The 23,090-nt window shown below is 48.5% G+C and overlaps 1 protein-coding gene across 1 annotated transcript in view; it reads left to right on the forward strand.

Annotated features, from left to right (window-relative positions):
* CTSZ (cathepsin Z) overlaps nucleotides 1-23,090 on the forward strand; it is a 149,588-nt gene that overhangs the window by 43,413 nt on the left and 83,085 nt on the right. Inside the window, exons 2-3 of the mRNA XM_069651055.1 lie at nucleotides 80-243; nucleotides 9,213-9,392. Of these exons, the coding sequence (XP_069507156.1) occupies nucleotides 80-243; nucleotides 9,213-9,392 (344 nt within the window). The remainder of the gene's footprint in view (nucleotides 1-79; nucleotides 244-9,212; nucleotides 9,393-23,090) is intronic.

Raw genomic sequence — 23,090 nt, forward strand, 5'->3', positions numbered from 1 at the left:
TGAATATCCACTGGCAATTTGTTCTTTTGAGACGTTTTAAATATTAGAATTAACAGTCGTGACTTTTGTTTCGTTGCAGAAATTACCCTAGGCCTCACGAGTACCTGGACATCTCGGCACTGCCAAAAAGCTGGGACTGGCGCGATATCAATGGAACCAACTTTGTCAGCACCACGCGGAACCAACACATTCCTCAGTACTGCGGGTCTTGCTGGGCCCATGGCAGCACCAGTGCTATGGCAGGTATGGCGATAGGAATGGAGTTCTCGTCAGGTTGCGGGTCTAGTCTGTTAAAAGCGTCTTGTGCTGTGCAAGGGCGTCTCCCGGCGCAAACACTGGACCCCACTACAGAAGTATAATCTGGAGGCTGCCGAATCGAAAGTGGCTACAATTCAAGCCATTTAACATTGTACACTTTGCCCTGCTCCTCACCACTGAATTAACTAATGTGCCCTTCTATACGTGCAGGGTGAGGATGCATTTTATAACGAGGTCGACTAATTGCATCAAAGATCAAGCCCTTCCAACAAGCACCAACACCACATTACCAGACAGCCACACTGCAGAACATCGCTAGAAAGCTACCACCAACATGACCGTCTTCAAGCATCTGAAGCAGCAAGAATGCAATACTAGCAAAACACGAATACAACACATACATAGAACATCAAGAGTAGAGCTCTGGCCTCTAGGTTGCACTTCATCAGATTAACCTCTAGTGTAGGGGTCTCCAGGTCCAGTCCTTGGGGGTTTCGATCACGCTAGGCTTTCAGGATAACCACGGACTATGCAAAAAACTCCCTTTAGATTCACTGGATTTAAATTATTGTGGCTATTCTGAAAACACGGTTTGGGGGTCTCTATGAGAACACTGACCTTCCTTCCCTGTTATTGTGGCCCACGGGGTAAGTATAAAACGTGCTGCGCCTCATCTGTTATGGAACTTCATATTTGTACAGCACCTTAATGTTATTGTTATGGCTTTGAAGAGCTATGGGGAGAATGACCCTTGCGCAGACCGACGTCTGTACATTGTATGCACATCCGATGTATAATGTCAAGCCACTGGTCAGTCATTAGCAGAGAGGACTAGTGTAGTGACATAAGGAGTTTATGAAGAGCGTTCGGGCACGGCGCAGAGTGCTAGGCCGGCCAGTGGCTATGCCACATATTGACTATATATGTGTGGGGTGCAATCATATTCTATGAGAAGCAGCACTAAAGTTGCATCAGTAGAAATCAGTCTATCAACCCCCCCACTACCTCGGCCCCCCCTCCCCCTACGCTCCCCAAGAGAAACTGTCTACAGTGGAGGGCTCTGCTATGCTGTGCATGCAGAACACATGCCCACTGACTGCCATGCAGTCATTGCATGCACATTTGTCAGATACATGTACAAAGGAGATCACTCCATATGCAACGCAAACAGTGAGAATCAAAATTGCTTGTAGCTGTTTATTTTAAAAATAGAATGATGTTAAAAATGATCTGCTTAATTGGTCTGAAACAAGAGTCAAAACCAGAACAAGGCAAACATAAAATAAATCAAAACGAGAGCGCTACATCATTTTGAATAACACCCACATGTTAAAGATTATTTATCCATGAACAGTGTGGTGTGTCACCTAGCCACCCTACCAGCAAACACAATCTAGAGAGATGCTGCAGTAAAAGTAACACTGTTGCAAATGTTTCTAATGTTTACATGTTGAGACTGAATCACATCAGAACAAAATAGGCATGCAAGTCAAACTTCATGCAATGACATCCTAAACAATGGGATGTCAACTCGCACAGAGGTGATACAAGTGCATGCCCAAAAAACGTTTATGATCAATGTGCAAGGCAGCACACTACTCGAGGCACTCGACACCACAAACTGAGGTAAGGGTGTTCCCAGCGAGCGAACTGATGGGCAGTTACACACGACTACCTGGTGGATGCCTCAAGTATATTCACACAAATGCGCAAGGCATTCTTGCGGTGCAACCTGTGTGCAGGTTCACCCCAGTGTTAATCAGGGGTATCCGTTCAAAAACAGGCCATTCCTGCCGTGGACATTCCCGCTGTGGAAGGACTGGCCTGTATTCAATGAACTGAGCAGCACACGGCAGAGGCGTCACTTCACGTGTGCAACGATCATGAGAACGTGCAAGAGCTCCCGATGTTCCAAACTGTAAAGCAGTGCAGGCCGCGAGTTCAGTACATGTGAACAAACTTGTCAGAGGAGTGACCAGACATGTAGGACATTCAAAGGTCAGACAAATGCCGCAAGTGGCGTAAGCCACGTGGGTACAAAGTATAGTTGCAAAACAATGCAATCAAATGAAGTTTCAGCGTGGTGTTTCCTACTAGATTTTGTGTTGCTTCCAAGTGCTGTGAAAGTTAGTATTCAATGTACCATTCTCGGAAGGAATTACCACTCGCAGGGAAATCTGTACAAATGGGCCCACTTTAGCGATTGCAGAGATTAATGTATAGTTTTCATTGTATTGGCCAGAAGAAAATGTAATCAAAACAAGGCACGAGAACCTCCTAAAGGGCGTTAGCTCTTTTGCTGAGGAGCGCACGATTTGTGCTCCCACTTTTGTTTTACTATAATATGGGAATGAGGGGACGTTAAGCCAGGTAATAGCTTGAATCCCGGGATTGCAACTCCTACCTCCCCAACTACTGCAGCTACAAAACACACTGGGGCAAGATCACCCCCAAGATGAGAGGGTTGCCTGCCCTAGCTTGACCGCCGTCAATAGGGCAAGAGGCGGTCTACACCAGAGGCCCTCTGAACAGTCAGAAATGTCTCCACACTATAGACCACTTGCCGCGCAGACACAAACGGCCTAGCGCGTGCTAGACTGATGCACCTATTAGGAGCACCAAAACAGTTTGTACAAGATGGCCATCGTCTCCACACTGGCAGAATGCAAGCAGTCGCTACTTTGGACCACCTGCTGCTGCCACCTTATAGGCAGGAACAATGCAGGTCTTTAGTGAGGGCTGGCTCCATCGCTTGCAATACTAGAGAATATTTTGCTCCTTCCAATAACAAGGCAATAAACATGAATTGACTTGATCCCACCAAGCACTTGTTTGGGAAACCAATCCCTCTGTTAACATATTTAATTGCATTTGGATATTTATATAGCTCTCTTTCCCCACTTGTGTGGCCTCAATACGATTTTTTTCTGGTTGGAACACCCTCATTGACCGTAGTCAATGTGGTGGAAATTTCTAAAAAGTTTTAGATTCAGAGATGCGTGTGTGCATTTTTGCCGGTCTAGGACTTGGGTGGCTGGCAAATCTCGACTAAGCAGTCCAAAGAGAGGCCAGGCACGTGGGTTGGCGCTGTTGGTGGTTTGCGATAGAGTGCTATTGTTGAGAGAGTCGATGTGTGGCCAGCTATACCGAATATTTTCCATTGGTAGTCGCTGTATGCTATTGGCGCTATTGGCAGAGGTGTTGAAGGTATGTCAGGTGTTTCAGTGTGGACGGCTATATGTGCTGCTAGACTGGAACGCATAGCTGTAGCTGCATTCTATGCTGCATGGGTGGTTGGCTGTGCCTGCGACCTCTGGCCGCAGATGTGGTGTAAGGTATACGTACCATAGTCTTCAGAGTTATACGTACCATAGTCTTTGGTGTGGTTCGGCTGGAGCGATCTTTGTCCAGTGCAGATGGCGTGGTTTCATTATTGATGGTCTCTCTGGTGCAAGGGTCTAAGCATGCAGTGATGGTGGGTCAGTTCATTGAAGTGTGCCTCACTGAGGGCTGCAGGCTTGCCTGATCTATTTGTCTCATATTCGTGGTCTCTCACATGTGAGGGTCTGAGGGGCCGTGAGTGCGGGAGAGTTTATTGCGGTGTGCCACATCAAAGGCTGCTGGCTTCACTGGTGTATTTGTCAGGTAGGAGTGTCAGTTGAGCTGCTACAAAAGCTGCCGGCCACTTTGTTGTAGTTGGTGTACGGGATGTTAGGTTCGGCAGTGTAGTTTCGTGGAGGAAGGGATTGAGGTGGATATTGGGAAAGGCCAGGATTTTAGGGCCTTTTGAAATTTCAGGTGGTTTTCAGTGTTGCCAATGTGTAGTGGTAGGTAGTTACAGATGATTGGCGCTTGGACGGAGAAGGAGGCACCGCCGAGCCTGGAGGAGTCTTGAGGTGGAATCGTTAGGCAAAACGCTTTGCTAGAGGGTTGGTAGGGAACAATTTTGTCTCATAGGAATTCCGGTCCGATGTTGTGGATGGGGCAGTGGGTGATGCACATGGCTCTAAAAAGGTACTGCGTCAACCAATCAGGAGCCAATGGTTGACTCTGCGAGTAGGGCGGATGTGTTCTCTGGCAGGTAGGTTAAGGAGCAGGCATGCTGCCGCGTTTTGTATTCTTTGGAGTTTCCTTAATTGAGACGCCGGAGCGCATAGGTAGAGGCAGTTTGTGTAGTCTATGCGGGACAGGATGATTGCGTTGAGGGCCGAAAAACGGTGGGGATAGGTGAGGTAAGGGAAAGTATGCCTGAGAATTCGTAGACTGAAGAAGCAGGTTTTGGATGCGGTAGTGGTGTATTGGGAGAGGGTCAAGCCTGAGTCCAATATGCAGCCAATGTTTTTTTACCACGTTAGAGATTTCCAGTGCTTGTCCTAGTGGTTTGTGCCACAGGATTGGTTGCGGGAGGAGTGCTGTTTTCCCGCAATCTAAGATTTCAGTTTTCCCATGGTTGAGGATTAGGTGGTTGGTCGTCATCCAGTGGTCAATATCCGAGAGGTATGACGGCAGGTCCGGAGTGGCAGAGCCTTGAGATTTTGGGATTTTGAGGATGATCTGGCTGTCGTCTGCATAGTTGGAGCAGGTAAGATTGTACTAGCGGATGATCGCGGGAAGGGGTTTTAGGTAGAAGTTGAAGATTAAGGGTGATAGGGATGCTCCTTGTGGGACACCTTTACTTACTGGTTGTGATGTGGATGTGAACTGTTGGAGTTGTATGATTTGTGCTCGATTTGAGATAAAGGAGGAGATCCACGAGAGGGCCATGCTTCTGATTCCTAGTGTTTGTAGCCTGTCCAGTAAGATGGTCGATGGCATCAAAGGCTGCGTAGAGGTCCAACAGGATGAGAAAAGTGCAGCCTTCTGCATCAGCTGCTGTTCTTTTTAGGTGGTCCCAGATGGAGACTAGGGAAGATTCTGTTCCCCTTAGTGTTTTGAAGCCTGATTGGGCCGGGTCTAGGAGGTTGTTGGCTTTGGCAAAATGGCCAAGCTGTTTGTATGCCACACTGTTCAAGAGTTTGGCGATGAAACGTGTGTTGGAGACAGGCCGGTAGTTCTGGTGGAGGAGTGGGTCTAGTGTCGTATTTTTGAGGATAGGTTTGATGTAGGATGTTTTTAGGGCTTTCGGGAAGAATCCTGATGTGAGGGAGTAGATGAGGATTGTGCGTGGGACACTGCCTGCACAGGTGGAGGCTAGGATGTTTTTGAGGAGTGAGGGTGGGCGGGGGTCCTCACGGGAGCCCGACAGGTGGCTGTCTGCTACGCGCAAGAGGAATTCTGGGTGTGTGTGATGGGGGCGAAAGAGACGAAGAATTGTATCTGTAGGGGAAGAGGGGGGTTTGGATGTTGGTCTGTTTGGTGGTGTTATGTGTTTTAATTTAGAGATGATGGCGGAGTGTCTTTCGTTGGCGGCATTGTGGAAGTGCAGTTATAAGGTGTCGCATAGTGCTTGGGAGTTTGATGGGGGCTGGCTCAAGCATGCAGGGATTTTTCTATGTAGTTCCTTACTTGGGTTTCGAGCATTTATGATGCTGTTCCCATAGAATTTTTTTTTGCTTTTTTTGATTTCCCGTCTGTATGTTCTGGATGTCCTTGCTAGGGCGGTTTTGTTCTGGGCGGAGGGTTCGGATCTCCAGGTCCGTTCCAGACGGTCCATGAGAGTTTTGATATTGGCGGTGAACGACCTAGGCGTTGGTCCTGATCTCTGTGAGCTCCGTTTTGTTGGGGTGGGCGGTGTGAGGTCATTTGTAAGCCAGAGGTCAAATGATGGGATTGCTGGAGGTCCTTCCTGGAGGCAAAGTGTATGGAGAGTTGAGGAGTGAGTGCTCTAGATCTGGGCTGAATACAACTTTGTTCCATAGTGGAAAGGTAGAGGGGGTGGTTGGTAGTGGTCGTGTGTGGCCTTGAACGCTAACCGCTGTGTTCAGAGGTATGGAGAAGTACATTGCTGACTGATCCGTCCATGATGGGGGGGGGGTTTTGGGGGCATATTTGTGGTGCTGAAAATTGCATTGAAGGTGTGACCTCTCGTGTGGGTGGGTGTGGAGATGTGGTGTGTCAAGTTGAGTGATTCTAGGTTGTCTGTGAGTGATCGGGTCATAGGGTTTGACGGTGAGTCGAACCATGTGTTGTAATCCCCTAAGATGGTAAGTGTTTGGTGTTGGATGAGGTCGGCGGCCAGTGCTTCGCCAAGTGTATCTGCAAAGTTTTTGTTGTAGCCGGAGGTCTGTAGATGAGTTGGAAACTGTGTGAGGTGGAGGGTGTGAGTTGGAGTTTTACCAAGAGAGATTCGTAGTCTGTAGTGTTGGTGGAGGTGTCCTTGATTATGAGCTTGAACTGGTGTTGACTAATATTGCGAGGCCTCCTCCCCTTCGTGATCTGTTCCGGACAGTGAGGTTGTAGCCAGGTAGGAAAGTCTCGTGCATGATGGGTTCGTAGTCGTCGGAAAACCAGGTCTCGGTATTGAAAAGGATGTCTGGGTTTTCGTCTCTGATCAGGTCAGAGATGTGGAATTTATTTTTGGAAACGGACCTGGCGTTAATGAGGGGCCAGGATATTTGGTGCGTTGCCCTTGTGGGAGCTGGACGGTTAGGGTTGTAGGGGGTAGCAGGGGCTGACGTGAGGGTGGGTGGCACAGAGGGTGTGGCACAGTCAGAAGTGGTGGTGGAGAAGATGGAACAGTTGGAATGGGGAAATAGGGAGGTGGGGAATAGGGCTAGGACCGGGTTGGATGCGGATGGGGAGGTTTTGTTCCTATAGTGCGGTGGCAGTGTTTGCAAACTGCTTTGGATGATGGGCAATGCTAGGAGGGGCATAAGGTGCCTTTGGTCTCAGCCTTTCCTTGACCATTGGACAGTCCTAGGTGTGTGGGTGAGAGTGGGAGGTGCTCTGGAGGTTGGGGTTTTGGCCAGGGCTGCTCTTGCTGCACTAAGGCTGGGGAAGTGGGAGTTGGAGGTGCTGTGTAGTTGATTGGAGACTGTGTGAGTGAAAGGTGTTGGTTGGTGGGTGGTTGGTGGCAGTGGTGGGGCGTGAAGGGTATTTAATATGCCTTGCTGCTTCGTCGTCCGGTGTGTTCCGGGGAGGGGCGGGTCTCTGCTCCCTCTCTCCATTTTGCCGTTCTTAATTGTGCAGAGCGGGATCTACGAGTGGGGGATAGCAGGAGGGGGTGAGGTGAGGTGGGATGGTCTGGCGAGGAGGGAATAGGTGAGGTGTGAGGGTTGCACGTTGAACGTGTGCAGTGGTAGGGAGGTGGGCTGTGTGTTGGCGGGGGTAGGGAATGACTGCAGTGGATCTCGTTGGGCCTACTGATGCACTAGCGTGCTGCTCTGCTTTGGTTAGTGTGTGGCGTGATGCCTGCCTGGTCTATGGCACTTAATTGCCAGAGTTTTGCGGCTAGGGCTAGGTTTCATTGTAGTGGTACAATCGTGGGTATTGGTTTTATACACCAACGGTGGAACACACCTCGAGTTTCAGAATCCTGGATAGTGGGAGAGAGGTGTAGGTTTCACAATACAGTAGGTTTCACATTAAGGTGGGTGGAGATGGCCTAGGTTTCACCATACAGTAGGTTTTATAAATGAGTTGGGCGATATGGGGAACACACCTAGAAACGACAGCCCTGTATAGTGGGAAAGGAGGCCTAGGTTTAACAATACTCCTTAGGTGCGGGCAAAAACACAACTAGAATTGGGACCCCTGTATAGTGGGAGAGAGGCCTAGGTTTTACAGTACAGTAGGTTTCACAATATAATAGGCAGAGATAGCCTAGGTTTTACAATACAGTGGGTATTATACAGTGGTTGGAAGATAAGGGCAATACACCTAGATTCGAGAGCCCTGTATAGTGGGAGAGAGGGCGGTTTCATATAGTACTATCTGTGGGAAGTTGTTCCTACCATATACGTTGATGCTGGTTGACGGCAGTCTGTTCCCTGAATGGCACGTCTGGTAACTGCAGCCGGCTGCTACTGCTGGGTTGCAGGGGGATTATGCCTTTTCAGCCACCTCGCTGTTGGCTGTTGTGGGGTGGTCGGGGTCTGACTTAGGAGGGGGTGCTGCTGGTCCTTCTCTAGGGCTCAGTGCCTTGAGCAGGCTAGGAGGACTGGGCCAGGGTGCATGTTTGGTTGTATGTGTTGCTGAGGGTAATAGGGGCGGTAGGTGGTTAGGCTAGGTATATGTGGGTGGCTGCCTCCCTGCTGACGCATGCAGACACTGTCTGGTGCTGCTACTGTAGGAGCCGGCCTTTGCCTAGGGCCCTTAGCCCAGGGCTACATGGCAGAGGGCTGCCCTGGGAGGGTGTGTTAAGAGGGTCTACTGGCCAATCAGGCGAGGGTGCAGGAGCAAGGATGGGATGAGGAGTGGGCTATGGGCACACTACCTTACCTTGCACGCACAAGGCCAAGAGTGCCGGGCCTGCAGCTGCGCAGGGCCTGGAGCCTCGATGTGTGGCCACAAGTAATGGGCCAATCGGGCATGGGGGCTGGAGGGAAGCGGGACTAGGGCCGAGAAAACCAGGAAGCCGGAGGGGGATAGACACCGGGACACGCACAGAGAGCCAACTAAACAAAACAAATTAAAAGCAGTAGCAAGGAAGGAAATAGTGGACTATGGGTGTACTACCTTACCTTGCACACCATTACAGTAATACAGGTATAAATCACAGCACAATAACATGGCACACTCCTTTGTTCGCCTCCAAGTTGATCACAGTGTGAGGCGGACTGGTATGCATGAACTTACTTGATCATATAATTAATATGCATATCATGATAACACCTTCGTCTTGTTATCTCAGGCTGTGGTCAGATGCTGTAATACAGGGTAACATTAGTGTATGTGATCACAGGAAACGTTTAAATTATGTTATTGTTACTTGCCTTTTTGATTGTCTAACAGCATACTTAAAATATTGATGTTAAAGTTTGAATCATTGAATCTCGATTCCCCCATAACCTCAGATCGCATCAACATCAAGCGTAAGGGAGTTTGGCCGTCTTCCTACCTGTCTGTCCAACACATCATAGACTGTGCCAATGCAGGTTCCTGCGAGGGTGGCGACCATGGGGGTGTCTGGGAGTATGCACATGAACATGGAATACCGGACGAGACCTGCAACAACTATCAAGCCAAAGACCAGAGTAAGAAATCAATTCCCGCACCCACTAAACCACTTATGACGTTTCAGGAGGTTTGAAAGTTATGTTATGGTATTTGATACTTGTTTAGTGCCTTCTGCCAATGTTATGGTTTCGAAGCACTGTGGGGTGGAAGGCCTGTTGGAAGACTGCAGTCTCTGGTAGCATGGAAATCAAAAGAGCATTACATTGCATGTGAATAGTAAATAGAATTAGAGTAGGTATTGTGGAAGAAAAACTCAAACCAGGTGCTGGGTCAGGGATGTTGCTAGTATCCATGCGTGCAAGTGCACTTGTAAGCAATGAAAACTGAGGCTTGTATACTGAGTATGTTAAAGGTGATTTAATTAAACACTCATGCCGACACGTGTTTGAACCCCAACAGGGTTCTTTTTCAAGGCGTGGGTTAGATACCAGGAGTAGTGTATGCAGAGAGTGAGCTCAGATTCAATGGCTCTGTTGGTTAACAACCTGTATGGCCACGGAAGCCGCTGCAACTGGATGGGTGGTCAACGTTACCCCTGTTGGGTCGAACCACGTGTCGGCATAAGTGTTTCATTAAATCACCTTTAATATACCAGTATACAAGACTAATTTTCATTGCTTACAAGTGCACTTGCACTCATGGATACTAGTAACATCCCTGACCCAGCGGCTGGTTTGAGTACGGTTCGTCCACAATACCTATTCTAACTTCACTAAGATGGAAGGGCACCGTCTTATAAGAACTACTCACCGGCTGCAGGACCAACTATTCCCCACACTGGATAAGCGCAGTGATCTGCATATTGTAGTGCTCACCCAGTAAATAGAATTAGGGGACTATTCAATTACTAGCAGATATGACTAGTTTAAAACATTCTAAAAATCATGTAGAGCATTGTGTTCAGGCGCCAAGGTGGCTGCTATGTCAGTGATTATGGAACAGCTGGACCACATTTTTCGTGGGACTAAAGCTGAATTCTATAAGTTGCACTGCTTGAGGGGAATGGGTATTTATAGTCTATTAACCCATATAGCAACTGTCAACAGTTGCGGGATCTGCTATACTTTACATGCAAAACAACCTATAGTCAAGGCAAAACAACCTGAACCACTCCCACCAGTGACCTACTGCAGACAGGTCCCATTTCACTAGCTCACGCTGGTTATATATATATATTATCGCTCTCTCTATCTCTCCTCCGATACATTGATCCCATGTGCTGCAAAAGTATCTGAGAGTTGGGAGATGTAACTATATAGCTCAAATATAAAAATAAAGTATGAGTATCATAGCGTGAGTCTATGGCGCATAAGCCACACGGTTTACACTTCATACATTTATGCAATTTACATCTTCTATTCACCTTCTATAAATATGAAAATTAACAAGTTAGTAGTGACTTTGAAGTCAGTTTTTATATGTATAGTAGTGTACATGTACATTTATACATATACATGCCGAGTTTGCCGGCCTTGTGTAAACCAAGGCCAGTATATAAGCGCATGTTTTCTAGTGCTTCCATACGTAGACGACTGGCATAAGTTTGTGTCTTAAGAGCGTATAATGTAAAGCACATGAGCGATGTGTACATTTCTGGCGTATACACGTTTTAGAGTGCGTACATGTACACACTTTACAACTTAAATACTTTTCATATACATATGAGAACTGTGTCTCCTAATAGAGACTGCGTGCAGTGTGAGGGGATGCAAAGGGAGCCCACAGCAAAAGAAGGAGCACACGGGCAAATGGAGAGCATGAGGCTAAAGATAGCATGTCTTGTGTTTCGTCTAAGAACATGTGACTAAGTGTGGGTGTCGTGCGTGCGTCTTAAAAGTGTATGGTGTAAGGCGTATGAGTTCTTTGTGTAAAAGTGTGTTTTGTAAGGCATCCGAGTGTTGGGTGTGCAAGTATGTGGCATGACGGTGTATGCTGAATAGGGAGGATTTGGTACAAAGCAATTAATTGCACATGTCCTTCTACATGCATGATAACTTGAAATCAGGTTTTACATTCCTTTGAGTTTTTTAAATGTACAATACGCAGGAAAGAGGTACATTTCGTACATGTATGAAATTCAGTTAGTCCTGACTTTCATGTGAGTTTTCAGATGTATATTACTGTACGCGTTGTTTTTTGCAGCCTAGATGCCACATAGATGAATAATAAAGAATGAACTTTAACCCCTCATAAGGAGCTCGGAGTATCTATTTTCTTCATCATAATTAGAAGGAGCGAGTGCCACCGCCTCTGTCGGGGAGAAATCCCTCGACAATAAGCGTATATTACTGCCCATTCATGAAATGAACTTCTCCCACTTGTATATGTAGTTTGTATATCAAATTTACATTCATTCTGCTCATATATATATCCTATAATGTATATAAGTTCAGATTAAAGTGAGCTCTAACTTTGATGTGAGTTTTCAGCCCATCTAAAGAGGGATATAGGACTTTTACATTTCGTACATGGATTCACATGCTCATGAATATTGCTTTGGCAGAGAATCTCACGCTCAAAACCAGTCTTTTGGTAAAGTTAGTAAGTAGTCCATCCAAACATTATAACAATCTGAGAAATCAATTAGTGAAATGTATTGTATTTATTTTTCAGTAATAAAGAAAAAGCCAGACAACACGTGTTTCGACCCCTGGTCGTTGTCAAGGTGTACATGCATTAGTCAAACCTAAATGTACAGTGGTATATTGATTCCCAATGTGGTCCATACCATTGGGTGTTACAGATGTGACATATGATGAAATAATAATTGCATTGCAAGAAAATATTTTTTTTTTCTTTGTTATTTAGTTTATAAAAACTTTTACAAAACCAAAGGAAAAAACGCTGTTTTACATTCTTTCTTTTTGGTATAAGACATTAAAAAGGAAACAAAGCAAGTTTTAACAGCTTATACTTTTTTTTTTACAACAATATACATTTCATAAAATGTTCACAAAATTCATTAATTCATCATATAATTTTACCATTTAGTCTAATTTACATATATTTTTTACAAAAGCTAAAACTCGCAGTCTCATAGGCATTAATTCCCTTTGAAGCATTTTTAGCCATAAGAGATCTTTCAATAACCAAACATTGTGTATAAATTCTCCAAAATACGTTTCTCTTTGTATTAACAAGTTTCGGACATTCAACCATTAAATGACGTAGTGGTTCCAACTCTCCTTATCATTGCAGAATCTACGTGACCCATTTTGAATTCCTCTTTTTCCCCTTAGGCATTTTATTTCATTTGTTAAAAGTACATTTGTTCTAAATGTCAAATCCAATTTTCATGATCTTATTTGGAAATGTCTTTAAATATGGTTCTAATCCTTTTTTCCCAATCCACTATCTTAAGTTTTGTCTTAGCTAAGTTTGGATTTATTTCCATTTCTTCCATTGAGATACCTGTATCTTCCAAAATTGTTTCACATTCAAGCCTTAAAGTCTTAATAAACCCCTCTGTATCATTCAATCTGAGCTGTTGGTACAGAGTTCCTTATTTTGAATAATCACATTTGCTCAACAAACATAGTTTTTTCCACTGTATGAGGCTTACCAATGATTGCAGACCCATTTCATACCCGATAACCTCCAATGTTATGCATTTAGGTAAAAAGTAGAAAACGGCTCTCCAAATCCTACTTTAGACCGCTCTATACACCGTTCCATATCTGATGGCCAGAATTCTAACCCATACGTGATGGTTGGAAGTAGAGAATAAGAATTCTCTGCAAGGCTCCAGAGAGAACTTTCCATATTTGTTGTCCAACCTCTTCATTTGGTTCATCATTCCTTTAACTTTTGAATTGAAGTAATTCACCATAAAGATCTTGCTGTACCTTGCAACTACTGGGTAGCCCAGGAATTGGACATTATCTTTTACTGCTAATTCATGGTTTTCCCCAATTCCAAACAAACTTCCTCTTTCTATTCTTTGTTTCTCCTTTTGTAACCTTGGTCATCACTGTTTTGGATTAGTTCATTTTCAGCTCAATTCCTGACATGTACTTTCCAAATGTATTTATGAGTCTTTTGAGTCCGACCAGAGTGGTATCAATAAGAAGGAAATCGTCGGCTTATCCTGCCCAGCTTATTTTTAGGTTCCCAATATTAGGAGGTAGAAAGGCATTTTCATCCAATACTGCCCACTCCTGCTACATACAAATTGTATAGGGTTGGGCCCAGAATACAACCTTGTCTATTTCCCTTGTCTGTTTTGCATTCTTTTGATAAAAGGCCTTCTGAATTTAATCCATCTTGAACTCTAGATTCATTATGAAGAAAGATTATCAAACTCAGCAAACCCTTTGGAATTCCCTTTCTGTCAAGCTGTTGCCAAAGCGCGTTTCTGTTCACGCTATCAAAAGCTTTACTAAGGTCCATGGAAGCCACATAAATTGGGGCATCCCTGGATTTCCACGCCTTGCTCTGCAAACACTTTATCAATAGTCCTCCGCAATCGGTGCCTATGTGTTTTCGGAACCCTATTTGTCGATAATCTAGAATGTTGTTCTCTTCAGCCCATCATTGATTCTTTCAAGCACCATAGAGGCAAAGATTTTTGAGTCTGCGTCCATTATACAGATCATTCTTTAATTTGTGGGTTCTTCTTGTGAACCCCGTTTGGAAATAGGAACCATAGATGATCATTTCCAAGTTTCCGGAATTGATTGTGTTTAGATTATATCTCGGAATTCTACATACAATATTTTGGCCAATAACTGTGGTGCCTGTTTAAGAACATTATTTGTTAATTTGTTAGGCCCAGGTGCCCTTGATGGATTTGCTCTCATTATCTTTCCCTCTATTTGTTGCATAGTTACCTCCAGGTCCCATTTCTCTATTTCCTGTGTATATATCTCACCCTTCTTAGTAGTGAACAATTGTTCAATATAATTTAGCCAGACATCCACAGCTATTGGGTTAGGAACAAGTTACTTACCTGTAACTGTTGTTCTCCAGCATGGGTCTGGCATGGATTCACATGCTCATGAATATTCCCCGTCGTCAGGCTGGGAATCCTCGGTAAAGAAAAAACCAGTATCAGTTTCGTTTCTGATCTGTCTTTCGTAGTAATAACCAATCACTGGTCTCTGCGTCATACTGACCACAGCCAATGACTGCACTCTACCTAAGCACCGCCTCTGGCAGCCATCTTCAGATTTGGAAGCACGTGAAGTGGCAGTATGACCAAGTGAAGAGCCGCAGAGGGGTAGGCGGGAGGGTTCGCATGTGAATCCATGCCAGACCCATGCTGGAGAACAACAGTTACAGGTAAGTAACTTGTTCCTTCTCCAGCATGGGGTCTGGCATGGATTCACATGCTCATGAATAAAGAATACATAGCAGTACACACATGCACAACCACGGGAGGTGGCAAAGGCTCAACATTAAGCATTACATCAAACTCAACATTAAGCATCTTACCTCCTCACCAGGCTCACCTCAGGCGAACAGGTTGCGCAGCACTGCTTGGCCGACCCTGGACTCCTCCCTGGAATCCCGATCGACGCAGTAGAATCTCGTGAAGGTGTGCGTCGACCTCCACGTAGCAGCCCTACATATGTCCAGCAGGGGCACACCAGAAAGGAACGCCGTGGTAGCTGCGATCGCTCTGGTGGAATGGGCTCTTGGACGGCCAGGCAGCGGTCGGTTTGCCAACCGATGACAGTACATGATACAGCCGGAGAGCCATCTGGAAATGGAAGCCTTCGAGAGAGCCTTCCCCTGATTGACAGGTTCAAAGTTCACAAAGAGTTGTGACGTCTTCCGAAAACACTTTCTGCGGTCCACGTAGAACTTCAGAGCTCTAGCCACATCCAGCGAGTGCAAAGTCCTCTCAGCCGGCGACGAAGGCGACGGGAAGAACACAGGCAACACCAAGGGTTCGTTGAGATGGAAGTCCGACGGTACCTTGGGCATGAAGGAGGGGTGCGTCCTGAGCACTACCCTCGTGTCGTGAAAAGTCAAGTACGGGGCCTTGCAGGAAAGGGCCTGGATCTCTCCCACCCGTCGTGCGGAGGTGATGGCCACAAGAAACGCTGTTTTCCACGACAGAAACTTCAACGGGGCCGAGTGCAGAGGCTCGAACGGAGGTCCCATGAGCTTGGTCAGCACCACGTTGAGCTCCCACGCCGGGGCCGGAGCCTTCACCGGCGGGAACGATCTGAACAGTCCCTTCATGAACTCTTTCACCAGACGATGAGACCACAAGGACGTCCGCCCCGTGGTTCTGGTGTATCGGGAGATCGCAGCAAGATGAATCTTGATGGACGCGTGTGCCAGTCCAGCTTTGGCCAGCGTCAGCAGGTACGGCAGTACCTGGGGAGCCGTAATCCGTAGAGGGTTAATCTTCTGTGCGTGGCACCAGACAGAGAACCTCTTCCATTTGTGTCCGTAGCATTTAAGAGTCGAGGACGCCCTGGCCTTTGCAAGAACCTCTCTGCAGTCGGCCGGTATGTCGTATCCTCCAAACTCTAGCGCTGCAGGAGCCAGGCCTGCAAGTTCAGCGATTTCGGGTCGTGGTGGAGGATGGCGCCTCCTTCCCTGGAGAGTAGATCCGCGTCCACCGGCAGCTTGATCGGCGGGGACGCTGACAAGTCCAGAAGGTCCGGGAACCATATCTGCCTCGGCCACGCAGGTGCGACGAGGATCATCCTGCACCGTGACCTCTTGAGCTGGTTGACGAGCCGGATTAGCAGTGGCAAAGGAGGGAACGCGTAGAGGAACAGGCCCTCCCAGGGGAACGAGAAAGCATCGCCCATGCTCCTCGCCTGGGGAAACCTGCTGGCGAACCTCCGGCACTTGGAGTTCGTCGCCGTCGCGAACAGGTCGATCTGGGGTGTGCCCCACCGTCAGAAGAGGCGATCCACTAGATCCTGCCGCAGTTCCCACTCGTGGCACAAGCGCAGCTCCCTGCTGAGTGAGTCAGCGATGGTGTTTTTTATCCCTGCCAGATGAAACGGCACCAGAAACATCCTTTGGGCGACGGCCCAATGCCACAGGTCCTGCGCCTCCTTGGACAGTGCTGGGGACCTGGTTCCGCCCTGTTTCCTGATGTAAAACATGGTGGTGGTGGTGTCGGTGAAGATCCTCACCACCTTGCCCTTAAGGGACGGAAGGAAGGACCTGAGGGCCCAGAACACTGCACGGAGCTCCAGGACGTTGATATGGAGGGACTTCTCCGTCGGGAGCCAAAGACCTCTCGCGTGCAGATTGTCGGTGTGCGCTCCCCACCCTTCCAGGGAGGCATCCGTGGTCACTGTCTCCTGGTGGTCTGGAAGTCCATGCCCGCCGTCAGATGCGCGCGGGTGCCCCACCACCGGACCGCTCGGCGGAAACTCTCGTCGAGTGTGATCCTCTCCTCGAAGCCGCCCGTCGTTTGGATCGAGCGCGCGTCCAGGAACTCCTGCAACGGGCGCATCCGGAGCCTGCACATGGGAATGAGGTTGATGCAGGAAGACATCATTCCGAGGAGGGACTTGATGGACCTCACCTTGGCCGCGTCGGAAACCAACATCCGCTGTACCTTGCCCAGGATGGACCTGGTCCTTTCCTCCGACGGGGAGGCCAGAAGGGACACTGTGTCGAGCTTCGCTCCCAGAAACAGTGTGTTTTGCGCGGGTACCAGGTGGGACTTGGCGTAGTTCACGGAGAATCCCAGGTCCGTGAGAAGTTGGACGGTCCTTGCCGTGTGCTCCACGGCGAGCTCCCTCGTCTTGGCTCGGATGAGCCAGTCATCCAGGTAGGGGTAGACGTGGATCCCCTCGCGGCGCAGCTGCGCCGCCACCGGTGCGAGGCACTTGGTGAATACCCTGGGTGCCGACCATAGTCCGAAGGGGAGGGCTTTGAACTGGTAGTGACGCCCTTGGACCATAAACCTGAGGAATTTTCGGTGCCCCTTTAGGATGGGAATATGGAAGTAGGCATCCTCCAAATCCAACGACGACAGGAAGTCTCCTTCCTCCAGCTGACTCAGGACGTGCTGGAGGGTGACCATCCGGAACTTCTGCGCCTTGATGAACTTGTTCAGACGTCGCAGGTGTAGGATGGGGCGCCATCCTCCCGTCTTCTTCTTCACGAGGAAGTATCTCGAGTAAACTCCGGAGCCCCGAAGCCTCTTGGGACGAGTTCGATGGCGCCCTTCCTGAGCATCGCCCTTACCTCCAGGAGAAGCTGAGGGACGTGAAGCTCTTTCCTGGCCACGGGGGGGACGCGCGGGCACCTTCTTTGAAACTCGAGCACGTGGCCCCGGGCTAAGGCGTCCAGCACCCAACGGTCGGTGGAGATGGACTCCCACACGCTGACGAAGCTCGCCAGCCGGCCTTCCACCGGGGTGCTTCAGTGGGGGCCCAACCCCACGGCCGGTTCAATCCTGTTTCGACGAGGCTTTGCCGCCCTGACCTCCTTGGCGACGACGGCGGGGTCCGCCAGACTTGCCTCGTCCTCTGTAGGCCTCCTGAGACGACGAGCGGGCCGCTTGACGGTAGGTGGAGAAACCGCCGCCGGAACCTTTGGAGGCGCCCTTGCATCCGCTGCTCCGAAAGGGCGTCCGTCGTTGCTGCAGAACCCCCAGGGCCCGGGCCGTCTCAGTGTCCGCTTTAATGGCCTGAAGGGAGTCGTCCACTGTTTTCCCAAACAGGTTGTTCCCATCGAACGGCATGTCCAGGACTCTGGTCTGTACGTCTTGACGGAAGTCCGTAGCCTTGAGCCATCCACGCCGCTTAAGGCACACGCCGTTGCCCAACTGGCGAAACCCAGTGTCGGCGATGTCCGTCGCAATAGTGATGGCGTGGTCCGACGCCACCTCACCTTCCTGTAGGATCTCCAGGGCATCCCGCCCTCTTGTAGTTCGGTAGGAAGTCCAGCAGGGGAGCCAGTTTGTACCATAGCTCCCTGTCGTAGCGGGCCACGATAGCCAAGGCGTTGGCCGCTTTAATCGTCGTCGCTGCAGACGAGATGACCCTGCGTCCCATAGCGTCCAATTTCTTTCCCTCGCCGTCCGGTGGGGAAGTCGATGTGGAGGCCGCACCCCCCCCCGCTTTCTTCCTGGCCGCCGCGGAGACGAGGAGTACTTCTTCTCGTACCGGTCTCTTCTAGCTGGCGTCGTGGAAGGGTTCTTGAGGAGGGCGAGGCCCTCATCCCGAATGTCGTCCAGTAGAGGCACCGCGAGGACAGTCTTCCTCTTGGCCTCGCGCCGTTTATAAAGGAATCCTTCCTTTTTCTTCTCCTCAGGGCAGAGTTGGAAAAGCTCGGATGCCCTGGCGATCATGGAGTGGAACGATCCAATCTCGTCGGGAGGAGAAGCCCTGGTGGGAGGTGACGACGGTAGATCCTCGTCGTCCGTACCCGTGGCTGCCGTGTCAGTCCCTGTATCATCCCCTCGGGTAGACGGGGAGGAGGGCTGGACGGGGCTCGACGGCTGAAAAGGAGGTGGAGGGTGAATCCTTCTTTTCTTGGGTGGGGGAACACCAGAAGGTCCCGGTTCAGGATCCCCCGACGGGAGAGGTTCCTCCGTCGGCAACGGCAGTCTCGTCCTTATCTCTGAGCATAAGGACTGTATAGCCAACAAAATGGCCGCCGAGTTGTCTTGCGGCGCTGGCAGAGGGGAATCCGACGGGCGATCAGGGGCCCCGTCGGCACCCTCGACGATGTCGTCGTCACCTGCGTCGGGATCCATCCCGACGGGCCGGTCTTCTTCCACGCCAAGGCCGTGGCTTAAGACCTCGATCAGCTCTTCCTCCGAGGTTGAGGCCGAATCTACGACGACGCCCTGCCCCCCCTTTTTCTTCCCCGCCGGGGATTTCACGGGGGTCCTATCGATGGGCACAAAAGAGGACTCCCTCCGAGGTGGCAGGGAGACTCTGAGCCCCGAGGTCGCCACCACTGGTGTAGCCTCCACAGGCTGAGCCAGGGCCGCCGCGACAGTTTCGATAGAGGGCTTGGCCGGATGGATTAAGGCCTTCACCACCTTAGGTGCGCTCACCGCCTTATCCTTGAGGGGGGGGGGACACTGCCTCGCTCCCCCTCCGATGGGGCCTTCGAGCTCGACAGGGGCTTCTCCAGGAGCTTCGCCGGGTGCTCGCCCTTCCTCTTACCCGACCCAGAGCGTTGCTCGTGGTCGATGGTGCCGGGGAGGGTGCGCCCTGCCTGGCGCCCGTAGAGCCCGACCGTTCGGCGCTCCCGGTGCCAGCGGACTCGCGGTGCTTGGCCTTGTGTTGTACCCCCGTCGCCGGGGCGTCCTCAAAGGTCTTAGAAGACCGCTCGGATTTCTTCCTCTTCTTCTCGCCGGACGGGCTCTTCCCTTCCAGCCAGTTGGCGAGACGTTGATGTCGGTCCTTCATGGTCCGCTCCGACATGTTGCCGCAAAACGCACAGTCCTTCTCCACGTGCGTCTTGTCCTCATGTAGGCAGTAAAGACAAAAGGAGTGTTCGTCTTCCTTAAAGACATTCTGCAGCTGGCATCCAGGGCAGACCCTGAACAGCTTTCCGGGCGTCGAGCTTCCCTTCTCCTGGGCCATGACCGAGATGGGCCTGAGAAACTTCTGGAATCCTCCAAAAGCGTAGCTCGACGAAATATTCACCCTTGAGGGGCGTAGACGAATCCGACACGGGTCCCCGTTGATCGGATGGAGAGTCGGTGGAGCTTGAGGCTCTTTTGACCGAAAAAACGAAGTTTTTGAGAAAAAACGTGAAAAAATAGCACTAACGCTCGAGAGCAATAGCACGAGGATCCCAACACATGGCTGAAGGTGCCGAGGAGGGTGCGCCCTGCCTGGCGCCCGTAGAGCCCGACCGTTCGGCGCTCCCGGTGCCAGCGGACTCGCGGTGCTTGGCCTTGTGTTGGACCCCCGTCGCCGGGGCGTCCTCAAAGGTCTTAAAAGACAGCTCGGATTTCTTCCTCTTCTTCTCGCCTGACGGGCTCTTCCCTTCCAGCCAGTTGGCGAGACGTTGATGGCGGTCCTTCATGGTCCGCTCCGACATATTGCCGCAAAACGCACAGTCCTTCTCCACGTGGGTCTTGTCCGCATGTAAGCAGTAGAGACAAAAGGAGTGTTCGTCCTCCTTAAAGACGTTCTGCAGCTGGCATCCAGGGCAGACCCTGAACAGCTTTCCGGGCGTCGAGCTTCCCTTCTCCTGGGCCATGTCCGGGCCTGAGAAACTTCTGGAGTCCTCCAAAAGCGTAGCTCGACGAAATCTTCACCCTTGAGGGGCGCAGACGAATCCGACACGCGTCCCCGTTGATCGGATGGAGAGTCGGTGGAGCTTGAGGCTCTATTGACCGAAAAAAACGAAGTTTTTGAGAAAAAACGTGAAAAAATAGCACTAACGCTCGAGAGCAATAGCACGAGGATCCCAACACATGAACGTGCGGTAAAAATCCGAAGATGGCTGCCAGAGGCGGTGCTTAGGTAGAGGGCAGTCATTGGCTGTGGTCAGTATGACGCAGAGACCAGTGATTGGTTATTACTACGAAAGACAGATCAGAAACGAAACGGATACTGGTTTTTTTCTTTACCGAGGATTCCCAGCCTGACGACGGGGAATATTCATGAGCATGTGAATCCATGCCAGACCCCATGCTGGAGAAGTCATGCTGCTCCAATTCTTTTAATCTTTTTTGTTAATCAAATCCCAAAAGGCCCTGGGGTTTTTTCCTTGTAAGCTTTCTAACATCTTTTCCCCATCGTCCTGGGTTATTCTAAACTTTTCATGCTTTAACCAATTTTTGTACTTTTGCTTTAGTTTCCTTATTGTTTCCCGTTTATTAATGGCGGTATCTAAACTCTTTGTGATGTTCCTTCTTAATTCATTCTTTCTGCTCCGTATTTCTATACTATAGTTATGTTTGTGCATCTTGTTTCGGGTGAGCTGGTTTTTCTTATTGCCCTCCACAACCCCAACCATTATTTCTAAATATTCGGGGAACCCCTTTACTGAATATCTCAGCACCTTCTCTTCTAATGTTCTATCATTGAATTCCTTTAACATACACATTAAAATTCAATATATTTTTCCCAGTCCACCTTACTCGGTTTCCTCTGTTATTAATACATAGGTTTTGCAAGTTTGTTTCTTCCCTATTACTGTTGTTGTTCTGCCACTCTATATCCACCAATAACATAGCATGATCGCTGACACTTGTCTCTTTCACTTGAAATCTTTTTGTACTTTCATAGGTTCTAGCTGACATGAAAACTAAGTCAATTTGTGACTTAGAACCTCTAGCTGCCCAAGTTGACCTTTCATTCTCAAGACATTTCAATCCCCAACTCGCAGCCCAATTTGTCCACATGGCTCATTCCACTTTTTTTTTTACACAAACGTAGTCTGATAGAAAACAATCCATACTTTCCCTTCTTTCCAGGTTGCAGCTTGTGTAAAGATCCCCAGCTAGTATAATGTCCACTTCCTTGTTTCTGGAGAAACATTCATACAGTTTTTGATCTAAATTTTCTAAAATTTCATGCAAGTTTACCTCGAAGGATCTATAAACATTCATCAGCAGCAGTACCTTCTTTTCATCCCTCTTTGTTGTTTGCCACCCTGTTCAAAGTATTTCACCATGTAGATTCCACTCTCCACGCTTCTGAAGTCCCTTTACTACCTTAACTAACGTAGTTAAGCCTCCCTTTGGTCTGCACATTTTGCCTTGTGTGGCAAGTATACAACTAGAGTGGAACCCATCCCATACCAGTTTTTCTGTGGACCATGTTTATTGTATGTATAATACATCAAATGTTTTTAATTCTGTACAAATGCTACTGTTGCATAACAAATGTTTATTCCCCCTTGAATTCCAGCTTTAAATCCTTTATGTACCGATAGGTCTAAAGAGGTTAACTTAGCGCTCTTAATTGCGCAATGGAGTCTTTCAATACTTCTGCTAAACGTTTCAATTTTTGTAAAATTATTTTTTTCAGTAGGGATTCATCCTGCTGTTCTGGTGCTATCTCATTTCCCCTTCTTTCACATTTTTTCCTACTTTCCTCTTTTGGTTTTTCCCAGAGACCTACACCATAGCCAAATTTATGGAGGCTTTCTGCCTCCCGCATGATGATATTCCTTACCAGAGGTGAGGGTATTACAAGTCTTACATAATCATACCTACACCCATGAATAAAGTCTACCAGTTGAATATCCGCAGAAGTGATGAGTCTTAATTCTGGAATTAGTTCGAATAACTCCTTTATTGTCCCCCTGTTTAGTGAATGGCGACCTCCTTCTTCAAACAGATACTGAACGATCAAACCCGGTACCTCTGGTTATTTGGGTTGACGGAGTTTCCAACCATTCCCCCCTTCGCTTTCATCTCCTTCCCTGTACCCTGTCCCCCTATTTTCTGTTTGGATGCTGCTGCTATGTTCTGTTTGGATGACTTCCTTCCAGTTCTCCGTATTCCCTTCAACCCTTCCTCCTCCTTGTTCAATACTTCTCCTTTCCTCCATTCTTATTTCAACCTTATCCTTTGTCACTCTCCCTTTTACATCATTCTCTTCACCCCAGATATTTTCTTTCAAAATTTCCCTTATAATGTCCCTCATGTTTTCTTTGGAGGTCATTGTTTCCGTTTCCTTTCTTCCATCCACCTTTCCTTCTTCTTGCTTCCCCAATTGTTCAATTATTTTTTTAACTCACCCTTTGAGGTAATTGTATTCCTCTAATTTGTCATCCTCATCACTAAATTCCCAAATACTTTCCCCACTCAT

The sequence above is a fragment of the Ambystoma mexicanum genome, chromosome 3p (assembly GCF_040938575.1).
Source record: "Ambystoma mexicanum isolate Mex_15411 chromosome 3p, UKY_AmexF1_1, whole genome shotgun sequence".
NCBI lineage: Eukaryota > Metazoa > Chordata > Amphibia > Caudata > Ambystomatidae > Ambystoma > Ambystoma mexicanum.